Consider the following 24,068-nt stretch of genomic DNA (forward strand, 5'->3'; position numbering starts at 1 on the left):
AAATAAATAATAATGTTTTTAGTACTTGTTTTTGTCATCTGCTTGAAAAAAAATCAGAAACCACAGTTTCTCCTTTTCTAAGTCTCCTTTCTTCACAAACACTCATGATACACCCAGCAAGTGAGAGGGAGGGGTGGAGAGGAAGGGTGGGGATTGATTGGGAGAGATTGCGAAAGAGCGAAGGAGTGTCGTTGTGTTTGTGCATATTTGCAGACGGGCTCCACTGACTGTCACATGGCTGACATAGGTCTGAACACCAGCCTAGTAACTGAATGAGTGTCTGTGTGTGTGTGTGTGTGTGTGTGTGTGTGTGTGTGAGTGAGTGCAGTCAGGATGGTTATAGTCCAGCTTGTTAGGGAGCTCTTTCGCTTCCTCAGAGGAGGACAGCCGCCTGCGCCCAGCCTGGAACGCCCCGGAGCAGCGCTGAGTAACGTCCAGGTAAACGTGACCTTCGCTCGCGCTGCCAGCCGTTGCCTGTCATTATGGGTCCTTGATTAGCAAGTGACAAATGGAGGCTTATTTGCACACTGCGGTCCTATTGGCTGCACATTGCCAGCATGCTGGGCTGTAATTGGGTGTCATGACAGCCCAACCCCCTGCTTACCTGTGCAGTCTTGGGGTTTTTTTTCAGACTGGTGACACAATCCATCATCTGTCAGTTCTCAACCACTTGTCATTAACTAGTCATTAACTTTTTTTATTAATTTTGCCAGATTCATAACCAATGTTCATATCATGAACAACAGCCTGCAGAAGACATTTTGTGTCTTGTTCAGATTGCTGAAAAAGGTACACTAGGGTTAAATACCACATCATTGTATTTCATTTTACCACATTTACCACATCTGCTGATTCATGCCCTGGAGAACCGCTGGCTTTATGGAGCGTCTTATATAGCGCTCAAACAAGAACCCAGGAGAGTTTCACTGGCCTCGCCGTCCTGTGTATTTACATTCCATCTGCCGCGTCTCCCTCTCGGTGAAGAGCGATGCTCCATTTATTATGCGGCCCTGTCACCAACAACCAAATAGTCTGTAATAATTATAAGCCAGAGTGGGGAACCTAAAAGTGTGTATGTGTATGTGTATGTGTGTGTGTGTGTGTGTGTGTGTGTGCATAAGGAAATGGAAATACAGTATGAACAAAAGTAGACTCTCAGGTTTTTGTTTGTCATGTATTTCCTTTGTTTGACGAGTCGCCATGGCGTTTCAGACGAAGTTCAGTAAACGCCAATAATCCCCGTTCACAAAGGAGAGGTTTACCAGCCCAGTTTTCACATGCGTCTTAATGTCATAAAACAGTATTAGTGTATTCCAATGATCTCCACCAACCTATACAACTAGGATCAATGGATCTTAATGTAAGTTTCATTTGCTTTTGTATTTGCTTTCTAATCTTTATTCACGTTTTTTTCTTAGTTCAGTTTTTCTTATTTTTTTCTCTGGCACTTCTTTTCTTTTTGCAATCATTTACTTCCTTGTTTCAAAATTCAGGTTAACACATAGAAGTAGATTGTTTGTCTTGCAATTTACAAATGGGTTGTAATCTGGTGCAGTGAACCACATGCCGCTTCTCAGCATCGTGCGCTGATGGAAGAATCGTCATCTACTTCCCCGTGCCCTGAGGGAGGCGTTCACTGAAAGCGCTGGGCTGCTGGAGCATTAGACTCAAATTTCTCTAATGCCACGTCTGACCTTCAGCCTGGATCAATTTCTTTTCACTCTGCTTGGCTGAAAGTGTGTGTGTGTGTGTGTGTGTGTGTGTGAGAGAGAGAGAGACTGTGTAGCATTGTTTTATGATGGTGAGAGATTGTCTGAGCGTAGCCTGATGTTTTAAGTTGAGCTTCTACTTCTGCTTCTACTGGGGCAGTGGCGGTAAGGAACGAGACACATAATTGGAAGGTTGCCGGTTCGAATCCCGAGCCGCCAAGGTGCCACTGAGGTCCCACTGAGCACTGTGCCCACACACTGCTCCTGGGAATTGCCCCCTGTTCACCAAGGGTGATGGTTAAAAGCAGAGGACACATTTCTTTGTGTGCACCTTTTGCTGTGCTTCACAATCACTTCACTTTCACTGAAGCTCAGTATGGCACTGAGCCAACCAGAGCCATTAAGTTGATGAATAAAGTGTCATCTGGTTGAGTTGTCCATCCTCAAACCAGTCTGCTGAAGTACAGTCAGCCACAGTAGCATCTCCAGCCCACTGCTGAAAGACTGAACGTAATTGTGGCTTTTGTGAGGTGGTCAAGCTTGTTGCCAAAGTGCATTGAAAGGATTTTTCTTTTGTTTGCACTTGATCATACCAGTTTCTGCACAGGGTGGTAGGGCAGTGGTGGCCTGGTGGGTAAGGAAGTGGACTCGTAACCGGCGGGTTGTGATTTCAAAGCCCAACCCGCCAAGGGGCTACACTGCTCCTGGGGGACTGTCCCTTTCATTCAGGATAAAGCCGTATGATACTGTAAATACTGTAAGAGTATAGTACTATGGAACAGTATACCACCAGTATGCATTATAGACCACTGGACTACCACTTTGTTGAATGTCTCGATAATTCTGAGGGCCAAGCTGACAGGAGCTACCATCCAGACAGGAAGAAATGTAGGAAGCCAGATGAAGAATTCCCCAATCTTAACCCAGCTCATGTCTATGTGCCAGCACACCACATGGCTGGGTATACAGGTGGCAGACGCACAACCTGGCTAGTGTGCTTCAGGCTAACACCTCCATATGACACTTACCAGAGATAACCCATGTCCACCAACAACAGACTCTGACTTATGGATCTACAGCACGCCTTCCTCATCACAAAGTGAAACATCTACAACCTTCTCCACACTGGAGTCTCAAGTCAACAGTTTTTTTAGAGGCACCCCAGGCTGTTTAAACCTGACCTGATATCGACCTTATGTGTGTTTAAAAAATGCACTTTAACTCTATCATGGCTTTCTTCTTGTTCCTTTGCATTGTGAGGACGCTTTGCTGCGGCTGGCAAGTGTAGCTGATGCTGCCTCGCTGGGAGATGCTGTTCAGAGTGCTGTCAATGACGTCCTCCACGAGCAGGTGAGAACCTGTAACTTTCTGGTCTTCTGGTTCATAGGCGAGTATCAAACCCACTAGGCCACCATCACCCTTATCAGTCTGCAGCAGTTGCATGTGGCAGGGTCTTTTTCTAAAAGAATTTGTGGTCTTGTGGTCCGCTACTAGGTCGGCGCATATGTTTATCTGCTGGAGATGGGATCTGGTCGGTTGCTGTGCGAGGATCTCCCTCATGAGCTGCAGCAGGAGGGGGAACTTGGGTAAGCGGAGAGGCCCACAGGCCATAATAAAGGAGGATGAGGAGCTCTGTGATGCAGTCTGCGACGGACACAGGTATCGGGTTGTGTCTTCTTTTTTTTTAATTCAGTGTCCCCACACTGTTTGTTCCACAGGGAAGCCCTGGCTCAGAACAGGAGACTAGTTTGTGGTGGACTCCCACCAACGGTTCTACATGTAGAGCAGAGGAAAAGCCTGGCGAGTCCACTTCCAGGGACCAAGAGAGGTTTTTTTTATTTCGATAGTCTTAGTATACACATAACTTTCAATTGAGTTGGAAGTGGATTCAGTTTCTTCTCTCCCCTCCAGTGCTAATCTGTCCTCTGGTGGACCAGAATGATGTTGTTGGTGTTCTACTGGTGAGCCTGCTGAAAAATGATTTAATAATATGTTATAAATGTTAATTGTCCATTATAAGCAATGCATTTTGTTAGTCTCTGCTTCTCTACACACAGACACAAGCAGATGTACACACATCAAAAATGACGAATCCTTGCTAAAATTGATTGATTGATTGATTGATGAAACCCTTTATTGCTGTTACATCAAACCATGTCAAAAGCACAAGTACTTCTGAAAATTGACCATCAACCCGACCATTGTGTGTGGACAGGTCAGGAAGATAGAGGAAGAGGTCAGAAACAAGAGCAGGATACACATTACGATAGATCAGGGGGATAAAAAAAAAAAAAGACAACCCCCAGATTGTACCCCAATGGGGAGTGTATTGTGGGAACCGAAAAAAAAAACAACACCTCAACAGAATGAGCACATAGACTCTACACAACATCTAAAGTAAAAGTAAATTGCCACAGGGCAGGGGAAAAGGGCGGTGGATGAAATCCCCCACAAATGCTGGCAAAACGGCGCACACACAGACCCCCCAGTTCACGCCGGGTGTACGAAGCGGGCGGAGGCGCGAGATGGGGTGGTGAGTGCATATCAGTGTGTGCGTGTGTGATTAAGCGTCCTTGGGTTGGAGAAGGGACAGAGTCAAGCTGCCCCGGCCCTGACGGGAGATGTTGATTCCTCAGCATGTGCTGATTAGGGGAGCCGGACGCAGATAGGAAGGGTTGTTTGGGTTTTTCGGCCGAAGAGCCGATAACTTTCGCAGCTGTCCCGTAGTCTCTGGTCTGCTCCGTCCAAATTTCTGTGCAAAGCCGCTAGCTTCTCCACGATGTTGTCCAGTTTCCGATCAATAGTCCCAGTGATGGTATCCAATTTGCGATCAATCTGTGCGCACACGGCTCTGCCCATTCCATCAATCAGTCCGGCCAGCCTGGTGGGGTTCAACTTCCGGTACACCAGGATAATGCCTAATCCAATCAGCAATTGTCCCGTGATCACGGTTCCGAATATGCAGATGTCTTCGATGAAAGAGCAGACAGGCACATGATCCTCCATTTCTCCCATCCGTCCATCATGTACCCAGCGGCGAACGTTCCGGCGGGACACTCCTGGATTACTCCTCGAGATGATTGTGTGATTGTGACACATCCATGATTTTCGTTTCATTAAAGCACTCCTTCTGATGTGTTAACAGACGAGCTGCAGCGAGGAGCCCAGCGAGGAACAGGAGCGCTGTTTGGCCATGGTGGAGAAGCATGTAAGACTGGAACAGAGCTGATCAGTCCCACAGAAGAGAACCATTCCTGCAAACCACCATTTCGCCACTGGTTTCGTTTCATCCCCTGCAGATTGCAGTGGCCTGCAGGAGAGTCCAGTTCCTGAGGGGTCCTTCTCCAGACTCTGACAGAGGCAGCTATGAGATCGACGAGGAAATCATAAAACTATGTGGTATGAACCATGTGCAGGTTGTTGTCTTCAAGTGAATTATTTACCAGAGTTTGAATAATATTAACTGAAATGTGTCAGAGAATGAATTCAGTGAAAATATAGACATTTAGCAGGAAACATCTATTCTGCATCAGATTGGCTATGTTTCTTTGCATTCTGTGTATTTGTTCGTTCCCTTAGGTGATCTCTATGATGCGGACGTCATTCGCCTCCAGCTCAAAATAATCCAACATGTTAGTAATATGAACACATAAATAAGTAATGAGTATTGTGGGTGGATTGTGTAGCAGACATGTTGAAGAGCTGTACTGTGTGTTCGTTTGCAGCTGCAGAAGGAAACGCAGTCAGTGTGCTGCCTGCTGCTGGTTTCTGATGATAACCATCGGGTGTTCTGCCAGGTACATGCACGTCCACACCTGCAGGGAACAGAAGTGCATGTATGAAATCCACTGAGGTTATCTTCACGTCTTCTCATAGGTAGTTGGTGGGAAAGTTCTGGAGGAAGACATGAGCTTTCCTGTGAGTTTCCTGGCTTTTTTATTCACGCAGAACTGCTGATGTTGGACATAAGTGTGTCTGGAAAGTTTATAAAACTGGATGAACCTCCGCTAAAAGAACAACTGACCAAACATGTTCTTACCAGCATAAACAGCCAGAGAATGCATGTCAGCCATCCTGACCAGCACTTTCCATCAGTACCAGCATCTGTTTCGAGAGAGTTCAGCAAAACTAACAAGGTGTGTGTAGCTGTTTAACCTCTGTGTTGGTCTCCAGCTGGATAATGGACACTTCGGAAAGGCGTTGAAAGAGAAGAAACCCATTGGCCTGCAAGACTTGAGCACAGTGAGCAGTTTTCCTTCTTTGCAGTTAGAAATGCTGGTGTGGGTTTAGTACTGCATTAGACAGAGTTTCAGTTTACTCTTCTGCCCTTATTCATCAACCCTTATTCATGTTTGTTTAACCTACGGTGGTACAAAGGTAGAAAATATCTGCTTTCAAATGAATTTCACCACATTAAAATTTTTATGACACTACATTTGCTTCCCAGATGTGACAATCAAAGTAGAATAGAGCGCAGGTGCCATAAGGTGCACATTAAACAAAGTAGACCCAGTGACCTGACTGACCCCCCAACCCACCACTAAAAACCGACCTCTTCCTCTGACAGCATGAGCAGGGCTGGCTGAAAAGCCTGATGGGCTTGGAGGTGGAGCAAATGCTTTGTGTGCCAGTGGTGTGCAGAGGAACTGGACAAGTGGTGGCCCTGGCCTGTGCCTTCAACAAAACGGGCAGGTGTGTACAGTTGTGGCATTCTCGTGATCAAAAGTTTTGAGAATGACACAAATGCTGGTTTTCACTGTGTCAGTTTCTGTGGTATATTGAAGTACAATTGCAAGCATTTTATCAGTTTCAAAGGCTTTCATTGACAATTACATCCAGTTTATACATCAAGAGTCAATATTTGCAGTGTTGGCCCTTTTTTTCAAGACCTCTGGCCCAACTTCTAAGGCCAAATCCTGACTGGTGGCAACTCATTCCTTCATAATCAGTGCTTGGAGTTTGTCAGAATTTGTGGGTTTTTGTTTGTCCACCCACCTCTTGAGGATGGACCACAAGTTCTCTTTTGGATTAAGGTTCGGGGAGTTTCCAGGCCATGGACCCAAAATTTCATAGTTTTGTTCCCAGAGCCACTTAGTTATCACATCAGCCTTACGGCACGGTGCTCCATCATGCTGGAAAAGCCATTGTTCTTTACCAAACCGTTCTTGGATCGGTGGAAAAAGCTGCTGTCGGAGGATGTACCATTCTTTATGCATGGCTGTGTTCAAAATTGTGAGTGAGCCCACTCCCTTGGAGAAGAAGCAGCCCCACAAATGAATGGTCTCAGGATGCTTTACTGCTGGCATGAGACAGGACTGATGGTAGCTCTCACCTTTTCTTCTAGCCGACCCCAAACAATCAGAAAGGGGCTTCATCAAAGAAAATGACCTTAGTAGTCCAATCCATGTACTTTTTGCAGAATATCACTCTGTCCTTGATGTTTATCTTGGAGAGAAGTGGCTTCTTCTTGACACCAGGCCATTGCCTCACTGTGCATGCAGATGAACTCACACCCGCCAGCTGCCATTCGTGAGCAAGCTCTACAACGGTGGCACCCCGATCCCACAGCTGATTCATTTTTTGGAGACGGTCCTGGCACTTGCTGACTTTCTTGGGCAGAGGTTTACAACACTTGAGTTTTTGATGATCCGATAATTGGCCAATGACTGCACGTGTTTCACGTGTGTTAACGAGAGGATCACTGAAATGATCTCAGCAGCTCCTTTTGTGGCAGGGCTTAAATGCAGGAAACAGGAAACAGGATTCATCTGATCACTCTTCATAACATTCTGTAGTATATGCAAATTGTCGTAAAAAAAACCCAAAACTTTTGGTCACAACATTTACATTACATTTACATTTGCATGTGCTTATCCACAGTGACTGACAAAGTGCTTTCATGTTACCATCAATTAAGAATTCGGTTCTGGTTCAATAGGATTCAAACCATGGATACATTCATTTTATCTCACTCTGTTGCAGTTTCTCTTACATAAGTCAGACTATAAGAAAGTAATCTCTAAAGAAGAAGATCTTAAGCTTCTGCATGTCTGTGTGTGTATCTCACGTGTACTGCTGCTTACGGCTGGTTTGCTAACCTGTGTGAGTGTGTGATTGCATAAATGTGTTTTTTTTAAGTTACACTGTAGGGGATGGACACGTCATGCAGCGTTGTTTCCACTATACGTCCCCTCTGCTCAGCAGCGCCTTGGCCTGTTGCAGAGAGCGCAAGCTAAAGGCTGAGTGCCAGGTAGTAAATGTACACAAGTACACACAACACACAGACGCGTAGTCACATATACTACCAGTCAAATGTCAAAGCAAGACACTTAACCCTGAGTTGGTCCAGAGGGACTGTCTTTGAAATAAATGATTGTAAGGTGCTCTGAATAAGGGCATCAGCTTAATGCAAAAAAAAAAATAATAATACAGAACTATGAATTAACACACATAAGGATGTAATAAAAAAAAACATGGCAAACAAGGCAAAAGTTGAACATTTGAGTCCAAAGCAGGGAGCTTTTAATACTAAATATCTTTCTTGTATTGGATTCTTCAAAATCACTCCATCAAACTGCCGCAAAGTAGGTTTCTCTACTTTTGACTGGTAGTGTATATCCATATATACACATTTGTACCCTCTAAATATTAAGAGTACAAGAAACCCCTTTTTTCCAGGCACTGCTGCATGTGGCAAAAAACCTTTTTACTCATTTGGGTATGTATGCACCTCTATCACACACACACACTTGTTTTGTGAAGAATCACAATTCCCTATCATATGTATAAAAACTTGTGCATATAGGTTTTTTAAGATGGATGTTTTTGTCCCTAGACGATGTCTCTGGCCTACTGAAGGAGATTATATCAGAAGCCAGAAAACTCAGTAATGCTGAGAGGTGAGCGTGTTTCAATTAGAGGTACATTTTATCCATTTTATTAATCTCAATTACCATGAAGGTCCTGTTGTGTTCTATCCCATCTTTATTTTTAACAGTTGTTCAGTTTTTCTTCTGGATAAAGAGAATAAGGAACTGGTGGCGAAGGTGTTTGATGGAGGGATGGTCATGGGTGAGGAGGTGTGTTTCATCTCCTGGTCTCACCAATGAGGATTCAGTCACATTACTGTAAAACAAAAGTCTTCCTATTAAAATCTCATTATGTTAACATTTATATAATAATTTTTTTAATTTTCCATTTTAAATATGGACACTATGCGTTGGCTTTTAAAATACGTCTTAATATTAATGAAAACCTGTGAAGTGAGCAGGAACAAACATAGAAAGCATAAAAAACTACACAGACACCGTATGTAAACATTGATATCAGTCCCCATAAGAGGGTCATTCAGCCACACATTAATATAGATCTCCCATCATTTCCAGATTCTAGGGATGAGAGAAACACCCCTGAATGTTTCTCACATGGAGCTGCGTATTCCAGTTGATCAGGGCATAGCTGGCCATGTTGCGACTACAGGAGAAATATTGAACATTAAAGACGCTTACACCCATCCGCTATTCTACCGCGCTGTTGATGAGAGAACGGGCTTCCGCACGAGAAACATTCTCTGCTTCCCTATCAAAGATGTCAGTGGAGGTGAGGTGAAATTTCATATGATATTATACCACTCTGGTCCTGGGTTGCGTATTTGCATGTACAGTATGTGATACACATTATTAAACCTGAACTTGACCTTTAAAGTCCCCTATTATGACCACTTTGATCTAGTCATGAGATTTCCCCAGTGCACGCCGTTTTGGTTTTGTAGCTTTAAATGCAAATGAGGAGGAGAGAGGCGGGACAAGATTTTTCATATTTAAGATGAGATGAGATCAATAACTGCAAATAAATAAATAAATAAATAAATAAATATATATATATATATATATATATGTGTGTGTGTGTGTGTGTGTGTGTGTGTGTGTGTGTATATGTATATGTGTGTGTGTGTATATATATATATATTTAACTGTTAAGTGAATTAGAGCAATAAAGACTTTGAAATGTATCATTTCTCTCTCCATTGTGATGCAGTGATAGTCGGTGTTGCTGAGCTGGTCAACAAGCTTGATGGGCCCTGGTTCAACCGCTTTGATGAGGACTTAGCGATTGCCTTCTCCATTTACTGCGGCATCAGCATCGCTCATGTGAGATAATGCACACCTTCTCTGTGGCTCACCCATATCTGCGTTGCCTAAAAATCTCAGACAATTGTACAAAGACAATTTTCCAGCAAAGCAATAATACTCTGTGTCTTGTTTCTTCACTTTTGTTCTGCAGTCCCTCCTGTATAAGCAGGCATGCGAGGCTCAGTTCAGGAGCACTCTGGCCAATGAAATGATGAGATATCATATGAAGGTCAGTGTAACTTAATTGCAAAATAAAAAATAATAATCTAAAAAAAAATGTGTCATTGTCACTACGGTGCTCTCCATAGGTCTCAGATGAGGAAGTAGCAAGACTACTGGCCGGTGGAATTCCATCTGTGGATCAGATCCACCCCTGCTTCTCTGAGATTACCTACATCCCTCGCTCACTAACTGATGCCGAAACCACCACGGTGTGTGTTTTTATGTGCCATACAGTCCACTGCATTAGCTTACAGTGCCGCCCAGTGAAACCCAGCCCCATCTGTCTCTCTTTCTCTCTCGCTCTCTTGGTACATAGGCTGTTCTCAGCATGTTTGAGGCCATGGGGTTCATTAATGCCTATAAAATCAATAGGAATACGCTGGCACGGTGAGAGCACTTCCTTCTCCAAACACACACGCACACACACATTGATGAGCCACGGACTGACGTAAGGCCCGTCTCCCATAGTTTCTGCCTGATGGTTAAGAAGGGCTACCGAGACCCCCCATATCATAACTGGATGCACGCCTTCTCTGTGGCTCACTTCTGCTTCCTGCTCTGTAAGAATGTGGACGTGGCGAACTACCTTGAGTAAGGCCGAAGGATCCACACTTTCTCTCCCACATGTCTGTGTCTTTCTCACATGCAGACATTGCATCCCTGCACCTTCATTGTGTTTTTTTTTTTAGGGACATTGAGATGCTTGCCCTCTTTGTATCCTGCTTGTGTCATGATCTGGACCATCGAGGAACTAATAACTCCTTCCAGATCGAATCGGTGTGCAACATTTGAAAATGTAGAAATCTATAAAATTACAAAAGCGCATAAGCACGCTATGCAATGGCTGTAAAATGGGGTTTTTTTTATGCAGAAGTCTGTGCTGGCTGGTCTGTACAGCTCACAGGGGTCTGTACTGGAGGTAACACCCGAAAACCATTTGGCACCTTCACTTTAACATACATTTCACAATATCATTTATATTAAACAGAGTATTTTTGCATCCAGTTTTTGTGAATGACCAGCCTCTGACCCGGTTTTGCCTTTCAGAGGCACCATTTTGCTCAAACCATTTCAGTCCTCAACACTGAAGGCTGCAACATATTTGAACAGTTTTCCAGAAAGGTGAGGAAGAAACGTCCTGGCGCCTCAGTGGTATTCTTGCTGTTCTCATTATATGAAATCTCTCTTGTGGTTGCTAGGACTACCAGAGAATGCTTGACCTGATGTGTGACATTATCCTCGCAACTGACCTGGCCCATCACTTACGAATCTTGGGTGACATACAAAAAATGGTCACAGGTAAAAATGGTCACACTGCTGACACTTTCCTGCTTTCTCTGTTTTACGGTCTAAGCCCTGTTTGTCCATAACCTTCCTCTCCCAGAGGGCTATGACTTTAAAAAACCCCAGCACCACACCCTGCTTCTGTGTCTGCTTATGAGCTCCTGTGACCTGTCCGATCAGACCAAGGACTGGAGAAACACGTGCAAAGTGGCGGAGCTCATCTACAGAGAGTTCTTTTCCCAAGGAGACAGTGTATGTGTTTCCAATAGTTTTGCAGATGGTATACAATTGAATGAATTAAATATGGTTCCCTGGAGACCTTGGAGAAAGAGGTGCAACTGAAAGAGGGAAGATGATTTCTCAAGCTCCCTCAACAACTCTTTCCCAACCAGAGCCAACATTGTCACCTTGAAACATGTCCATGGCCTTTCGGTCTATTCAGGTTGTCATCTGACGTAATGTTGTTGAATTTAGGCCAATTGATTCAATACAAGATTATGGCCAAGCCTACACTGTAGGGGCATACCCTGTGTTGCCCGTCACTTGGGAACAGGGTCCGCCTGGATCTCATTATTCCTTTATTCCAAATGCTCCAGAGTCAACGTTTTATTCTGCTGAGAATAAAATCTGTCCCTCTGGGTTTTTCTCGTAGTATTTCAGACAGTTCTTAGCTCAATTTTCCTTAGTTTTAATTAGCTTGATGCAGGAAAGTTGGAGGAGGGGGGATAATTAGTAATTAATCTGGATGAGAGTCTCAGCTAAGTGTAATGTTGTTCATTGTGTTTGTGTTGGAGAGCAGGAAAAGGCTATGGGCAACAGACCTAGTGACATGATGGACAGAGATAGGGCATACATCCCAGATCTTCAAATCAGCTTCATGGAGCATATTGTAGTGCCCATATTTACGTAAGTGAACAAATACACACTCACACACACACACACACACACACACACACACTCAGTATCATGGACAACCCCTCTCATCCCATGCACGCCTCCCTGATGGACCATCAGAGCACACGCAACAAAAGACTCAGCACCTCTAAATGTAGAACTGAGTGCCACAGGAAGTCCTTCTTACCCGTGGCAATAAGACTGTAAAACTCTTCCCCATTCTGATCTTCTCAGGATCAGCTTTAATGTCGGGTTTTTTCATGGGACTGTGCGATTATACCCTCCTGTATGCTACTGAATGTTGGTTTTTCATCCATCACATTTACGCCATTTATCATTTGTTCATCACAGCATGCTGCTATCTGTCTCTCCACAGCACAATGCAATGTCACTTTTACAAAACACGTATCTAATTTATGTCACTTCAGGATACCTGTCTCATTTATTTTTATGACCCCCCGCACTATTACTACTGTTTTGGTCTTATTTTCTCTTGATGCTTTGAGCATGCTTTTAGGACAAAATAATTTCCCTCGGGATTAATAAAGGTTTATCTTATCTTCTCATCTTATCTTATATATATATATAGACACATAACAAACAAATGTGATAACTTTGAGAAATATGATACAGTGCACTGTGTTTCACTGACAAACATTCTGTTCTCGGTGTGAAGAGTCCTGAAGGGTTTATTCCCACCCCTGGCAGTGCTCCATGAAACCATATCCTCCAGCCAGAGCCGGTGGAAGCGCATCTCCCAGAAGTACAGAGACCAGGGGTTTCCTGGCAACGGTTCACTTGAGTTCTTGGAGAAAGAGATGTAATCACAGGAAGATGAAGCTGTGGAAGAGAATGAGACCAGAATTTTTTTTAATACAGTATATCCATGCAGATTTTCTAATATTTCAATGTGATTTGCATCCACACAGTTGTCATCGTGTCCTTAATCTGATGTATTCTATTAAAGAAAAAAAACATGTACAATCAAGATGTCTGTGTGATAAGTTGCTGTCTCATTGTGTTGCATGTCAAGTATGAATGTGTGCTCCCTGAGCCTAGTGAAGCAAATGGATCGATTATGGAACGTGACTTTGGAATGACTTTTAAAGAAGCCAATCATACATATCAAATCAACCATCAAGCAAGTCATTTTATCTGTACATCGGACACGGTGTTAATGAGTGGGGTTCGAACCTGTGACTTTGTGTTCCTCTGGTTCATAAGCGCGTGTGTTACTGGTGTAAACAGGGGAATCCTTGAAGGCTTCACCTCCAGTGTCCAACATCGGGACTGCCCCTCATTACCTCTGTCCCGTTTAAAGGAAATCTCGCGAGACTGATGTCTGGCGAGCGCGAAGATGTGTTATTTGTTACTTGACGGCGCCGAACGTAGAAGGAAGATTCGCAGCTCGAAGCCGGCCCCCTTCTCCAGGTCCGCCTATGGCGCGCACCTGAATATCGTGAATATTACATGAAGCCGGGAATATTTACGCTGATGACGACTCATACCGTCCTGCGTGGGGTCGGTCCCTGAGCCTGCCCTCCGAGTGCGAAGGCTCAGACCCGCCTGCGACGCGACGCGGAGAGGAGCGCAACATGCGGTTCTTCTCGAGCCTCTACCCGCTCGCCTTCATCATGGTCAGTGGAGTAATCGCGTAAGTAGCTCGTTTTTTTTTTTTTTTTACTCCGTAAATGCGGTTCGGTGCACAGAACGTTGTTTGTTGTGCGTGATTCCGTGAAGGAGCGCGCTTGTCATGTGACCGAATGTACATTTTCGGCATCTACCAGACGCCCTTATCCAGAGCGACTTACAGTCAGTAGTTACAGGGACAGTCCCCCCCCTGGAGACACTCAGGGTTAAGTGTCTTGCTCAGGGACACGATGGTAGCAAGTGGGATTTGAACCCGGGTCTTCTGGCTCATAGGCGAGTGTGTTACCCACTAGGCTACTACCACCCCTGAATGTCTCCTACGAGACCAAGAAACGCTCCGAAAGCTCTGGAAGAAAAGCCCTGCAGCCGCATTTCAGGGATCAACGTTCAGGGGAACGTAACACAACTCAACTTCCCCTCTTTCTTTTCTTATTTTAAACGGAAATGTTGTTCACTTCGCTGCGGTTTCCTGCGCTGCGGCTCTCAGAGCGGCGCTCTGCCGTAGCATCGTTTTACTCCGAATGGTGTCTCACCAGAGTCCACCATGAGGTGCACTTGGTCTGCATTGTGTGATCAGTAATATTAATGTTGTCTGAATTATTTTACTGCCATGTCTAGATCCGGTTCTGCTCCACCTTTTATTTTCAGTCTATAGTCTATATTGGTTTTTATTTGCTCATTTTGCTTTTATTGAGCTGGATTTTATTTACTTACTTACTTACATGATCACTTTAATCACAATTTCATCGGTAACCCAACACATCCTCATTCAGTGTCACCCTGTGATCACAAATGGAGAAGTACATTTGTTCCACATGGCCAGACCAAACAAAATGGCAAAGGCAAAGAAATCAAAGCGCAGGCTTGATTACTTTAAAAAGTACTACTGTGTTTGATAGTTGCCGTCTGTCCATGAACCTGCTTGCTGGATGGTGCTAACATTGTTTTTTTTTTTTTCTCGCCAGGTTGTTTTACGTGAGCCACACCACGCTGACTAGGTGAGCTCATGTTTCGTGTTTAAAATAAATGCATAAATAAATGATGGTGCTGTTACCAGGCCGCCGCTTCGGGCTCTGCCCTCCACTGTCCCACCCAAGGGGTTTCACAGCAGTTCTGTGAATCACGGGACTCATTACAGGACCAATTAACTGAGCTTGAGCTGCCGATATAAAGGTTGTTCCCGAGAGCCGCACTCACACCAGCACTTTGCCTGGAGACCCCAGATCTAACCTGTCGGGACTTGTGAAGAATGCAGAAGAACATGAAACGAGTGCTACATATCCCCTGGGAAGCAACGCATCGTTCGAGGAAAAAAAGTACACAAAACACTACAACAATTGCAAAGAAAAGTTTAATTAATGGATTACAATCCAAAATGGATTGTAAGATTGGTTTTTGGAAGATTAAGAGTTGTGAGTGAAGCGACTCCATCCCGGTTGGCATTTGTTACATCCTTGGATGCCTGGAAGTGTGTGTTGTCATGTTATCTTACATCGTGTGCACATGGTGGACCCCAGGATGTAAATAGATGGTTGTATTTGAGAAGAATGTTGGTTACTGAAGCAAGCGAGCACTGTTTGCATAATTACAAAAAAAACTGTCTTTTTATTTGACGTGTAAACTGTTTACAAACCGTAAGGATCTGATGGTCATCCTCCACCATAAAAGTGGCTGTGGCTCATGTTGCCTTATGGCTTCCAAATTTGGTGGAATGCAACTGCAGTTTAATTACCGTTCAAAATCAATGGCGCATGGCGGTAAAATTTAATATGACAGAACTGGAGACCGAACAGGAAACTTTTGTTGCTTTCAACAACATCCTAGTCTATTTTGGGGGGGATAGAAGAGGGCGCTGCTGTGGCTTATGTGTCCAGAATACAGTGACTCAGTATTTTTTTTTTTTCTATAGAGAATCAAACAAAAATGAAAACATGGACTTAATTCTCAGCCCAAATGAAAATCTCATATTTCTTCCCATTGTTTTGTTTGACGGACCAGCTGTTCCTTTGTTCCTTTCCATGCTGTTACATTGTTGTTTTATGTACGTAATATTTGTAGAGCTCTGTAGACTGAGCATCATAACAATGAAATATATTCCATTTAACAAAAATAATTTTCCCTTTGTTTACAGCTGGTTTAGGAGGGATGTGTGCTTCAGGTGAGCATCTGAAACGTTGCTTTATACAGGGCTTGAGAATGAAACCAATAATGTTAACACTTGCATTTGAGAGATGTGTGTGTAAATAATTCAAATAATATATATGTAAAGTGTTATGGGGTTTTGTGAGATTTGTGAAGTTGTTGGTCTGCTCATATAAAACCATGACACTACCACCACCATATTTCAGTATAGAGGTCATGCAACTGTATCCCTTCCCAATGTCCACCAAATCTCATTTCGAAGTGGACTTCTATCCATGTGAATACTCCTTGTCTCCCATAATTCACTTGTCTATGCGCTTCCCCTCTGGGATCATGTGGCTTTGTCTTCCTCAATGATTTGTTTGCATGCTGAACTCGCCTCTCCATCTGACCTTGATATACAGCAGTTTAACCATGCTGTTCAAACACACATGTAGATATGATTTTGCAGCTTTTTCTGTAAACAGGAGGCATGTGAGATGTCGTGTCCGTTCACTGGATGCTCATTGCAATGGGAATGAATTATGATTTAACTGCAAACTAATAATAATTTGCATAGTGATTTTATTAAAACCTGCATGTTTGGCGCTTATAGACTTTCACAATGGAGCCAAATTAAAGTAAATCCTGCCTTTGTGCTGTTAGTCATGCACTGTTTCACGTAGATGGGGGACGTGGAGACAGATGCTTTATCATTAAACATTGCTGGCTGGATCATTTGTCCAGCAACTTATTAGCAGTGAACTCCAACCAGAAGCAAGCCCTTAATGTATATGATCGTAATGACCTGTTATATATATATATATATATTTTTTTTGTTTTAGCCAACCGTCCATTACATTTGTGGAGTTGCCATCAGAGATGCACATGTCAGAGAGGTAAAAATCTTAATTTTGGGCCATATTGTTTATAAAATGTTATTTCTGTCTTTCTGTCTCTGACAATGTTTGTTAGGAACATAATTAATAAATGTACAGAAGATAAAGAGAAGATAAACTATTTTCAAGTGTAGGGGTTGTTTGCTAGTGCACAGTTAAAAAACACCCTCAGGATTTATGTAACTCAATAGATTAAACAAGGATGAAACCCTCTTTAATGATGTTTGAGCATATATTGTAACTGTTTGGACCACTTAAGGACACAAACAGACTTGTCCCAAAGCCACTCCTTTTTTTTTTTTATATTGACTGCATGCTTAGGGTCATTGTCATGTTGGAAGATAAGCCTTTGCCCCAGTTCGAGGTCCACAATGTTCTGGAACAGGTTATCAAGGATATCTACATTGCTGCACTGATGACAGGACCAGATTGCTGCACTGCCCATTCCATACATCCAGTCCCCTGGTGGGGCTTTTGACGACTGTCACTGTTTGCTTTTTTTTTTTTTTTTGATGTACCAGGGCAATGCCTAATTCAATCAGCAATAGTCCTGTGATCATGGTTCTGAATAAGTAGATGTCTTCGATCCTTCACTTATCCGATCCATCCAAAACCGAAAACGTTCTGTCAGGACACGCAGGATCTCCCGCACCTGGATTACTCCTCGACATGAATGCATCAATAGCGTTCAGAGACCAGCTGATCAGATACATGGTTTTCGTTGTTCACAGAGCAGGGCTGAGAGAGTCTTTCACAGACAAGTCTCCCTGTTCCTGCTGCCAAAAATCATCCTCTGAGCCTGATGTTGCCACCAACATGCTTCACTGTATGGATGGTATTGACCAGATTGTGAGCAGAGCCTGCTTTCCTCCAAACCAATCCAATCCAACTTCATTTCTAAAGCACTTTAAAAGCACAAGTGGACCCACATGCTGTACACAGGGCCGAAGTAAAGACACAGAGTAGCTGCAATCACAAAGATTAAAATTATACATAAAATATAAAAATGGAATTAAATAAGAAGTTAAATGACAAACCATAAAAGTAAATGAATACTTAGAAATCTAAAATGAAATAAAAAGAATTGAATAATGCCAACATTAAAGCTTCTAAGCTTACCCGACACTGCGCTTGGGGCATAGCTCTGCGCTTGCCACTGTCAGTAAAGATATCACAAAAGTGAGATACACCTTACAAGCTCTAGTGAACTCCACAAGACTTATATATGTAAGGCAAATATATGATGATATAAGAAAGTAATGATGGCCAATTTCAAATTTGGACACAATTTGTACATTGTCACCTAAGGGTGTACTGGCTGTGTGATTTCAAATATTTTAATGGCTGCGTGTTCAGTTTTTTGAAGGGACAGCCAATTTACACTGAAATACAATGGCAACGTAAATATGTCATATCTTCAATATTGTCCCAAGGAAAGATATAATCAAATATTTACAAGCATCTAAATTGTGACACTAAATTGCCCGTAGGTGTGAGTGTGTGTCCCCACCCTGGACTTCCTTGTTGGGCTCCAGCAGCCATGACTTTGAATAGGATTTAGCATGATTACAGCACACTGTGAACACAACAAAAAAGTGAAATGTGCAGCATTGAAATGGGGAGCAGTGTAGGGGGACAGTACCTTGCTCAGTGGCACTTGGCGGTTCGGGATTTGAACCCACAATCTTCTGGTCCAATTCCTAGGCCACCACTTTTTCTGGGGATTGTAGAAAATGAGCGCGACACTAAATGAGTAAACACTAACCTCAAATCAGCCCTTACTTGTTCGCATACTGGGTGAATGCAGTTCAACCTGTTTTGGAAGAGAGCCATTGAATTTTTTTTATTTTTTTACTTTCCTGATTTCAGGGTACAGTACAAACAGCCCAGTGTCCTGCATGGGTAAGTTTATCATGGTTTCTGTTTCCTTGACACTATCAGCAAAATATTTAGCGAACTGTCTTGTCCTGTTCGATTCTCCCTTCACACATTCACATGTATTTATATCAGTTTTGTCAAAATAATCACACATTACAAACCAGTATTCTTGTTGAATTAAACTTACTGATTGGTCATTTATTTGTTTTTAGCCGTTCTGATGTGGCTTCTGTGACCCCTTGGTTGGCACCTATAGTCTGGAAAGACACGTATGATCCTGTTGTGTTTGACCATATTTACAAGAACAGGAATCTCACCATTGCCACCACTGTGTTTGCTGTTGGAAAGTACGTTCTAATCTTTAAGCCTGAATTTTAAACCTTGAAAAACCTTATACAGAATAGAATAAACTTTTCACTCTAGTCAAACTTTTCTGTGATTTATTTGCAGGTATATACTCTTCATGCACGATTTTCTGGAGACCGCCGAGAAGTACTTCATGGTGGGATTTAACGTCCATTACTACATCTTCACGGACAACCCAAAGGCAGTGCCCGAGGTGAAATTTTCTCCTGGGCGTGTGAAGACCATTATTGAGGTTCCGGGGTCAAAGCGATGGCAGGAGATCTCTTCCCGCAGGATGGAGATGATTCAAAAGACTATTGAGGAGCATATTAAAGATGAAGCGGACTACATTTTCTGTCTGGACGTTGACACCAAATTCTATGACTACTGGGGACCAGAGAGCCTGGGTACATTGGTGGCTTGTTTGCACCCCGGCTACTATGAACAGCAGCGTGAAAGCTTCCCATATGAACGAAGGTCCGCTTCAACAGCATATATACCCAACAATGAAGGTGACTACTATTATGGAGGCGCGGTGATAGGCGGCTTAGTAGGGGAAGTGCACAAAGTAGCAAAGACGTGCAGAGAGAACTTGGAGTTGGATGCCAGTAAGTCAATTGAAGCCGCATGGCAGGAAGAGAGCCACCTCAACAGATACTTCCTTTACAACAAGCCAACCAAAGTGCTCTCCCCAGAATATTTGTGGCAGGACTTCAAAGCCAAAACCAAAGAAATCAGGACCATTCGGTTCTCACAGGTGATCAAAAATTATGCAGAGGTTCGACCAAATCAATAAAAGTGGAAGAATATGGCAACATGAACTGGTACATGATTATTCGAAGAAGAAAAAAAAAAATTAAAAATTTACATTTAACCCATCTTTCCCAACTGTGTCTCCCTACTGTAGTAGCCTAGATAAGGGTGTTTGCTAAATGCTTTTAATGTAAAAAGTAATGTGGATCCAATGTGGAGCCATCTTGATATATGATGTCAGGGTTAGTGGAGTCCGTGTTTAAATGGAACTTACCAAAGAAACCACTTGCCTGTTGGGATAGTTTACTTTTTTGAACAAGATTATATGATTCTGTGTTATTTTTCATGTAGTAAATGGTAATTTTTTTTGAGTGGGTTATTTGATTATTAATGTTTCATTGGTCATTATTTAATCAGCATGAGTTGCTTAAGACAAACCTAGACTTTAGCCCTAGTAAGTTACACACTCGCCTATGAACCAGAAGACCCAGGTTCAGTAAGGTTTTAGTATGGCCATTCTGACTACTCTTTAAAACATCAGCCCACATAGCAAACAAACTGTTTATGATTTATTAAGGTTGACCATAATTAACATTAAACAGTAATATACTGTAAGCAAGATAAGCATTTATAGACCATATTCATCATTTTCAGATAGCGGGAGTGTTGTGTGTGGTTGGTTCTATTTTTCAAACTGGCACTTTGTTTGCCAGTGCAGATAAATTAATGAATCGATAAAACCAAAAAAACGCCGCAACCTTTAATGATGTTTGCGCATGTGACTTATTGACGTGCATGGGTTTGAATCATCTAGAATGAGGAAGTGTCATTAGAGCTTTTTCCAAAGTCATCATTAAATTTCATGTCTGGGGGATAAATAATTACATGCCAACAAATATGGTATTCAGTTTCTCTTCTTCAAGAAACAAATAACTGTTTTATCTATTCCTGAGGGCTCCTTTTACTTCACATTACCGAACAAGCCCCATGTTGCGGCACGTGGTCCAATGCTTAGCACCGGTTAAAAAATAAGTTCAAAGTCTGAAATATACTTCCATTTTCACTTATCAACAACAAAAAGCGTATTAACAGTCAATGCATAAATGTGCAGATTCAGAAAACTTACTCTGACAGACATGGTTTGCATCACCGCTGCACGCACAAAAAACACAAGTGTATCTTATAAAAATAATAAAAAACTTGTAAATCATAAAAAATTATGAAAATGCACAGTATAAAAAAATATATATATATTAAAGAAAAGGGAACATATTGCACCTAAATTATTGCATAGGAAGACATTATTGTGCTGTATTTTATGGTAAATATAGATATGTTGCATATGTTGGTATAACGTTATTGTTTTAAAATAGTTCAAATTATTGTGCATGTTATTATGAGGGTAAGTGACGGAGAGAATTTCAGTGGGAAGGAAGGATTTCCTGTGGTGTTGACTGGTACAGGAACTGTGGAACTGTGAACATGCTGGGTAATTCTGTAATGAGTGCAACTAATTTAAAGGGATTTAGTCATTTTAAGTGAAAGGGATTAGTTGGGGTTAAGTGAAAGGGATTAGAAAGGGGTTACGGGTCCGCCTCCTTACCCACTAGGCCAACCACTAGTAGACAACAGTATGTGGAAACTAGATGGAAAGGGGCAAAGCCTAGTGGGTAAGGAGGCGGACTCATAACAGAAGAGTTGCGGGTTCAAATCCACAAACCGCCATGGTGCCACTGTGTTCCAGGTGCCTTTAATTGCTGGTCATAGATTAAGTGCAGAAGACACATTTTGTTATGTGCACCGTGTGCTGTGCAGTGTATCACTTTCAAAAGTGGTGCAACAAACACCTGTTGCTATTTAAGCGGCATATCCTATTGTCCTCTTATTGTCATCAAAATATGGGATAGTTGAAGTAATGGAAGCAGGAAAATGGTCAGCCTTAGGGATTCGTGTGAACAAACATGAGTGTCTCCAAAAGAAGTAGGTCTCCTAGTGTTCCCTGTTTGCGGTAAAAAAAAAAAAAAAAAAGTGAAGTGATTGTCACTTGTGATACACAGCAGCACAGCACACGGTAATTTGTCCTCTGCATTTAACCATCACCCTGAGCAGTGGGCAGCCATGACAGGCACCCGGGGAGCAGTGTGTGGGGACGGTGCTTAACCGCTAGGCCACCGATAGTTCTTCCTACCAAAGAAGTAGTACAAGGCAAGGTAATTGGTGACCATCCAGTGACTCCCAAGTTTGAGAACTTGCTACTGTTTCAGTAGCAAAAGAATAATCTACAGAATATTAGACAGCCTGAACCTCAAAATAGGCCCCAGACTTGTTACCCTTACGCTTTACTACGATCGAGGGTACCATCACTTCCACAGATGGCTTTTATACAACCTACACTGGTATGTAAAGTAGACTAATGCAAAATCCTTACCAAGATTTCTCTGGAAATTTCCTTAAGACACACCCACAGTGTCTTCAGCTTTAAAGCGCTGAGGTCGTAAGTGTCATGAACTGTTGGCACTTACCAAGGTACCAAAGCTTCATCACAAATGTGTAAGCACTCACAAAGCACAAACATTTGCTGTGGGATCAGCATCAAAGGCACAGTACTTTAGCCTCTGAATGAGTCAATGAGGATGTGATCTGAACATGATTCATTTTATTATGTTTTCATTGCCAATGAGAGAAAAAGACTGTAAGACTCTGATAGGTGATGACTTAGGTGATAAGTCAGTGGGTGGTGGCTTCCTTTGAGTAAACATGACCATGAAACTATGAAAGCACACAGATGTGGCACCGAAACTCACAAGGGTTGTGCATCTAGAATACATTTAAAGGCAAAAAAAAATTACAATTGTATTTTGTATTTATTTGGCTGTAGCAATGTGGCCACCGAGGTGAGAGTGTGAAATGGAAGCATGTTACCTTATGTGGCCATTTATTAAATGTATATGCTGCCATGCTGATTTTCAACAGAGTATAATATATATAGGTTGTCATACATGCAGGAAAGGAGGGACATTTCATTCTAAACGTGTACATATGGCAACGTGGTTCACTGGCACGAGAAGCCAAAACTCTGCAGGCAGGAACATCAGGGACAGACAAGCAGTAAGCGTAAAGAAAACAGACATTAATGCTCATGGAAAGGCAATCTACAGAAATCTCAGCGTCCCCTGTTTCAGTCTGGGGTTAAAACTTGGTGTAAGCCGATCGCTCTGCTGAAATTTTATACTTGGGTGACACCATGTGGTTGCCTGGGCATTTACTAGATTACTAAGATTTCTTAGGAAGAGTCACAATATGGCAGCATGGTAAAACATATGGCAATCACATTTTTTTAAGTCAGTACCAAAAATAGCATGTTTTAGTGTGCAAAGCAGGGTTTTTTTTTTGTCTTTTTTGACTTACTGATTGTAGTTTTACAATGCGTTGGGTTGTGCTCAAAGTTAAGAGAACTTTCTTGTGGTCCTTAAATATCAGATTAGATATTTATTAGAAAACTACACTAGAAGTCAAAAGTTAGGACTAAGATGAGCCATGAAGAAGAGTCATTTTAGTATCAGGAGAAAGTGAAGTATGTTTGATGAATCTGTTTTCGCCTCTTTTTACCTTAATGGCAGCTTTGTTCAATATTGTCATCATCAAACATTGCTTCATGAGTGAATAATAAGAAAGTGTTCAGCATACATCTTCAGGACTGTTGGAAAAAGCTCCCTCCCTCCCTCCCTCCCTCCCTCCTAGGGCAGTGGTGGCCCTGTAATCAGAAGGTTGCCAGTTCGAATCCCGATCTGCCAAGGTGCCACTGAGCAAAGCACCAGGTGATGGGTTAAATGCAGAGGACACATTTCACTGTGTGCACAGTGTGCTGTGCTGCGGTGTATCACATGTGACAATCACTTCACTTTTGCTTTGGAGACACTCAAATGTTTAACTTTTTGCCTTGTTTGCTATGTTTTGTGGATAATTATATCACCTCACATGTGTTAATTCAAAGTCCTGTGGCTTCAGTTTTTTTTCTTATACGTAAAACATGCAAGACCCATAAATGAGCATCCATCTTTTTATTTGTATAAAAGCCGAAAGAGGGCTTTACTGTACGTTAGCAAAACTGAATTGCGATTATGATCAATGATATATCAAAAACGCAATCAGTCATTTCCATGGCTCTACATAAACCGTCC

At 42.5% G+C, this 24,068-nt stretch overlaps 2 protein-coding genes across 4 annotated transcripts; both read left to right on the plus strand.

Annotated features, from left to right (window-relative positions):
- The first annotated feature begins 191 nt into the window (after positions 1 to 191).
- Positions 192 to 13,222, plus strand: LOC114792053 (cGMP-dependent 3',5'-cyclic phosphodiesterase-like). 3 transcript variants are annotated; one of them, XM_028982849.1, is made up of 29 exons: positions 192 to 438; positions 2,970 to 3,059; positions 3,204 to 3,295; positions 3,428 to 3,537; positions 3,621 to 3,670; positions 4,855 to 4,917; positions 5,009 to 5,108; positions 5,289 to 5,341; positions 5,435 to 5,506; positions 5,586 to 5,627; positions 5,883 to 5,951; positions 6,277 to 6,401; positions 7,848 to 7,959; positions 8,388 to 8,427; positions 8,545 to 8,608; positions 8,707 to 8,788; positions 9,095 to 9,308; positions 9,747 to 9,859; positions 9,993 to 10,070; positions 10,150 to 10,272; positions 10,380 to 10,450; positions 10,532 to 10,654; positions 10,753 to 10,840; positions 10,935 to 10,982; positions 11,111 to 11,185; positions 11,263 to 11,362; positions 11,448 to 11,599; positions 12,147 to 12,253; positions 12,918 to 13,222. In XM_028982849.1, exons 1-29 carry the CDS (start codon positions 334 to 336, stop codon positions 13,063 to 13,065), a joined length of 2,709 nt encoding a protein of 902 aa, XP_028838682.1. In that variant the 5' UTR covers positions 192 to 333; the 3' UTR covers positions 13,066 to 13,222. The 3 variants fall into 3 exon arrangements, 2 of the variants coding, with proteins under 2 accessions (XP_028838682.1, XP_028838683.1); XR_003750088.1 differs by lacking the exon at positions 11,448 to 11,599 and having other exon boundaries at positions 12,918 to 13,052; XM_028982850.1 differs by lacking the exons at positions 11,448 to 11,599; positions 12,918 to 13,222 and having other exon boundaries at positions 12,147 to 12,889.
- A 372-nt stretch (positions 13,223 to 13,594) lies between these two features.
- LOC114792054 (globoside alpha-1,3-N-acetylgalactosaminyltransferase 1-like) lies at positions 13,595 to 20,258 on the plus strand. Its single transcript, XM_028982852.1, has 7 exons — positions 13,595 to 13,895; positions 14,857 to 14,889; positions 16,023 to 16,049; positions 16,858 to 16,911; positions 18,781 to 18,813; positions 19,002 to 19,136; positions 19,240 to 20,258. The coding sequence occupies exons 1-7, from the start codon at positions 13,837 to 13,839 to the stop codon at positions 19,928 to 19,930; spliced, it is 1,032 nt and encodes a 343-aa protein (XP_028838685.1). The 5' UTR covers positions 13,595 to 13,836; the 3' UTR covers positions 19,931 to 20,258.
- Positions 20,259 to 24,068: the final 3,810 nt, after the last annotated feature.

This window comes from Denticeps clupeoides, chromosome 6 (assembly GCF_900700375.1).
Source record: "Denticeps clupeoides chromosome 6, fDenClu1.1, whole genome shotgun sequence".
Taxonomy (NCBI): domain Eukaryota; kingdom Metazoa; phylum Chordata; class Actinopteri; order Clupeiformes; family Denticipitidae; genus Denticeps; species Denticeps clupeoides.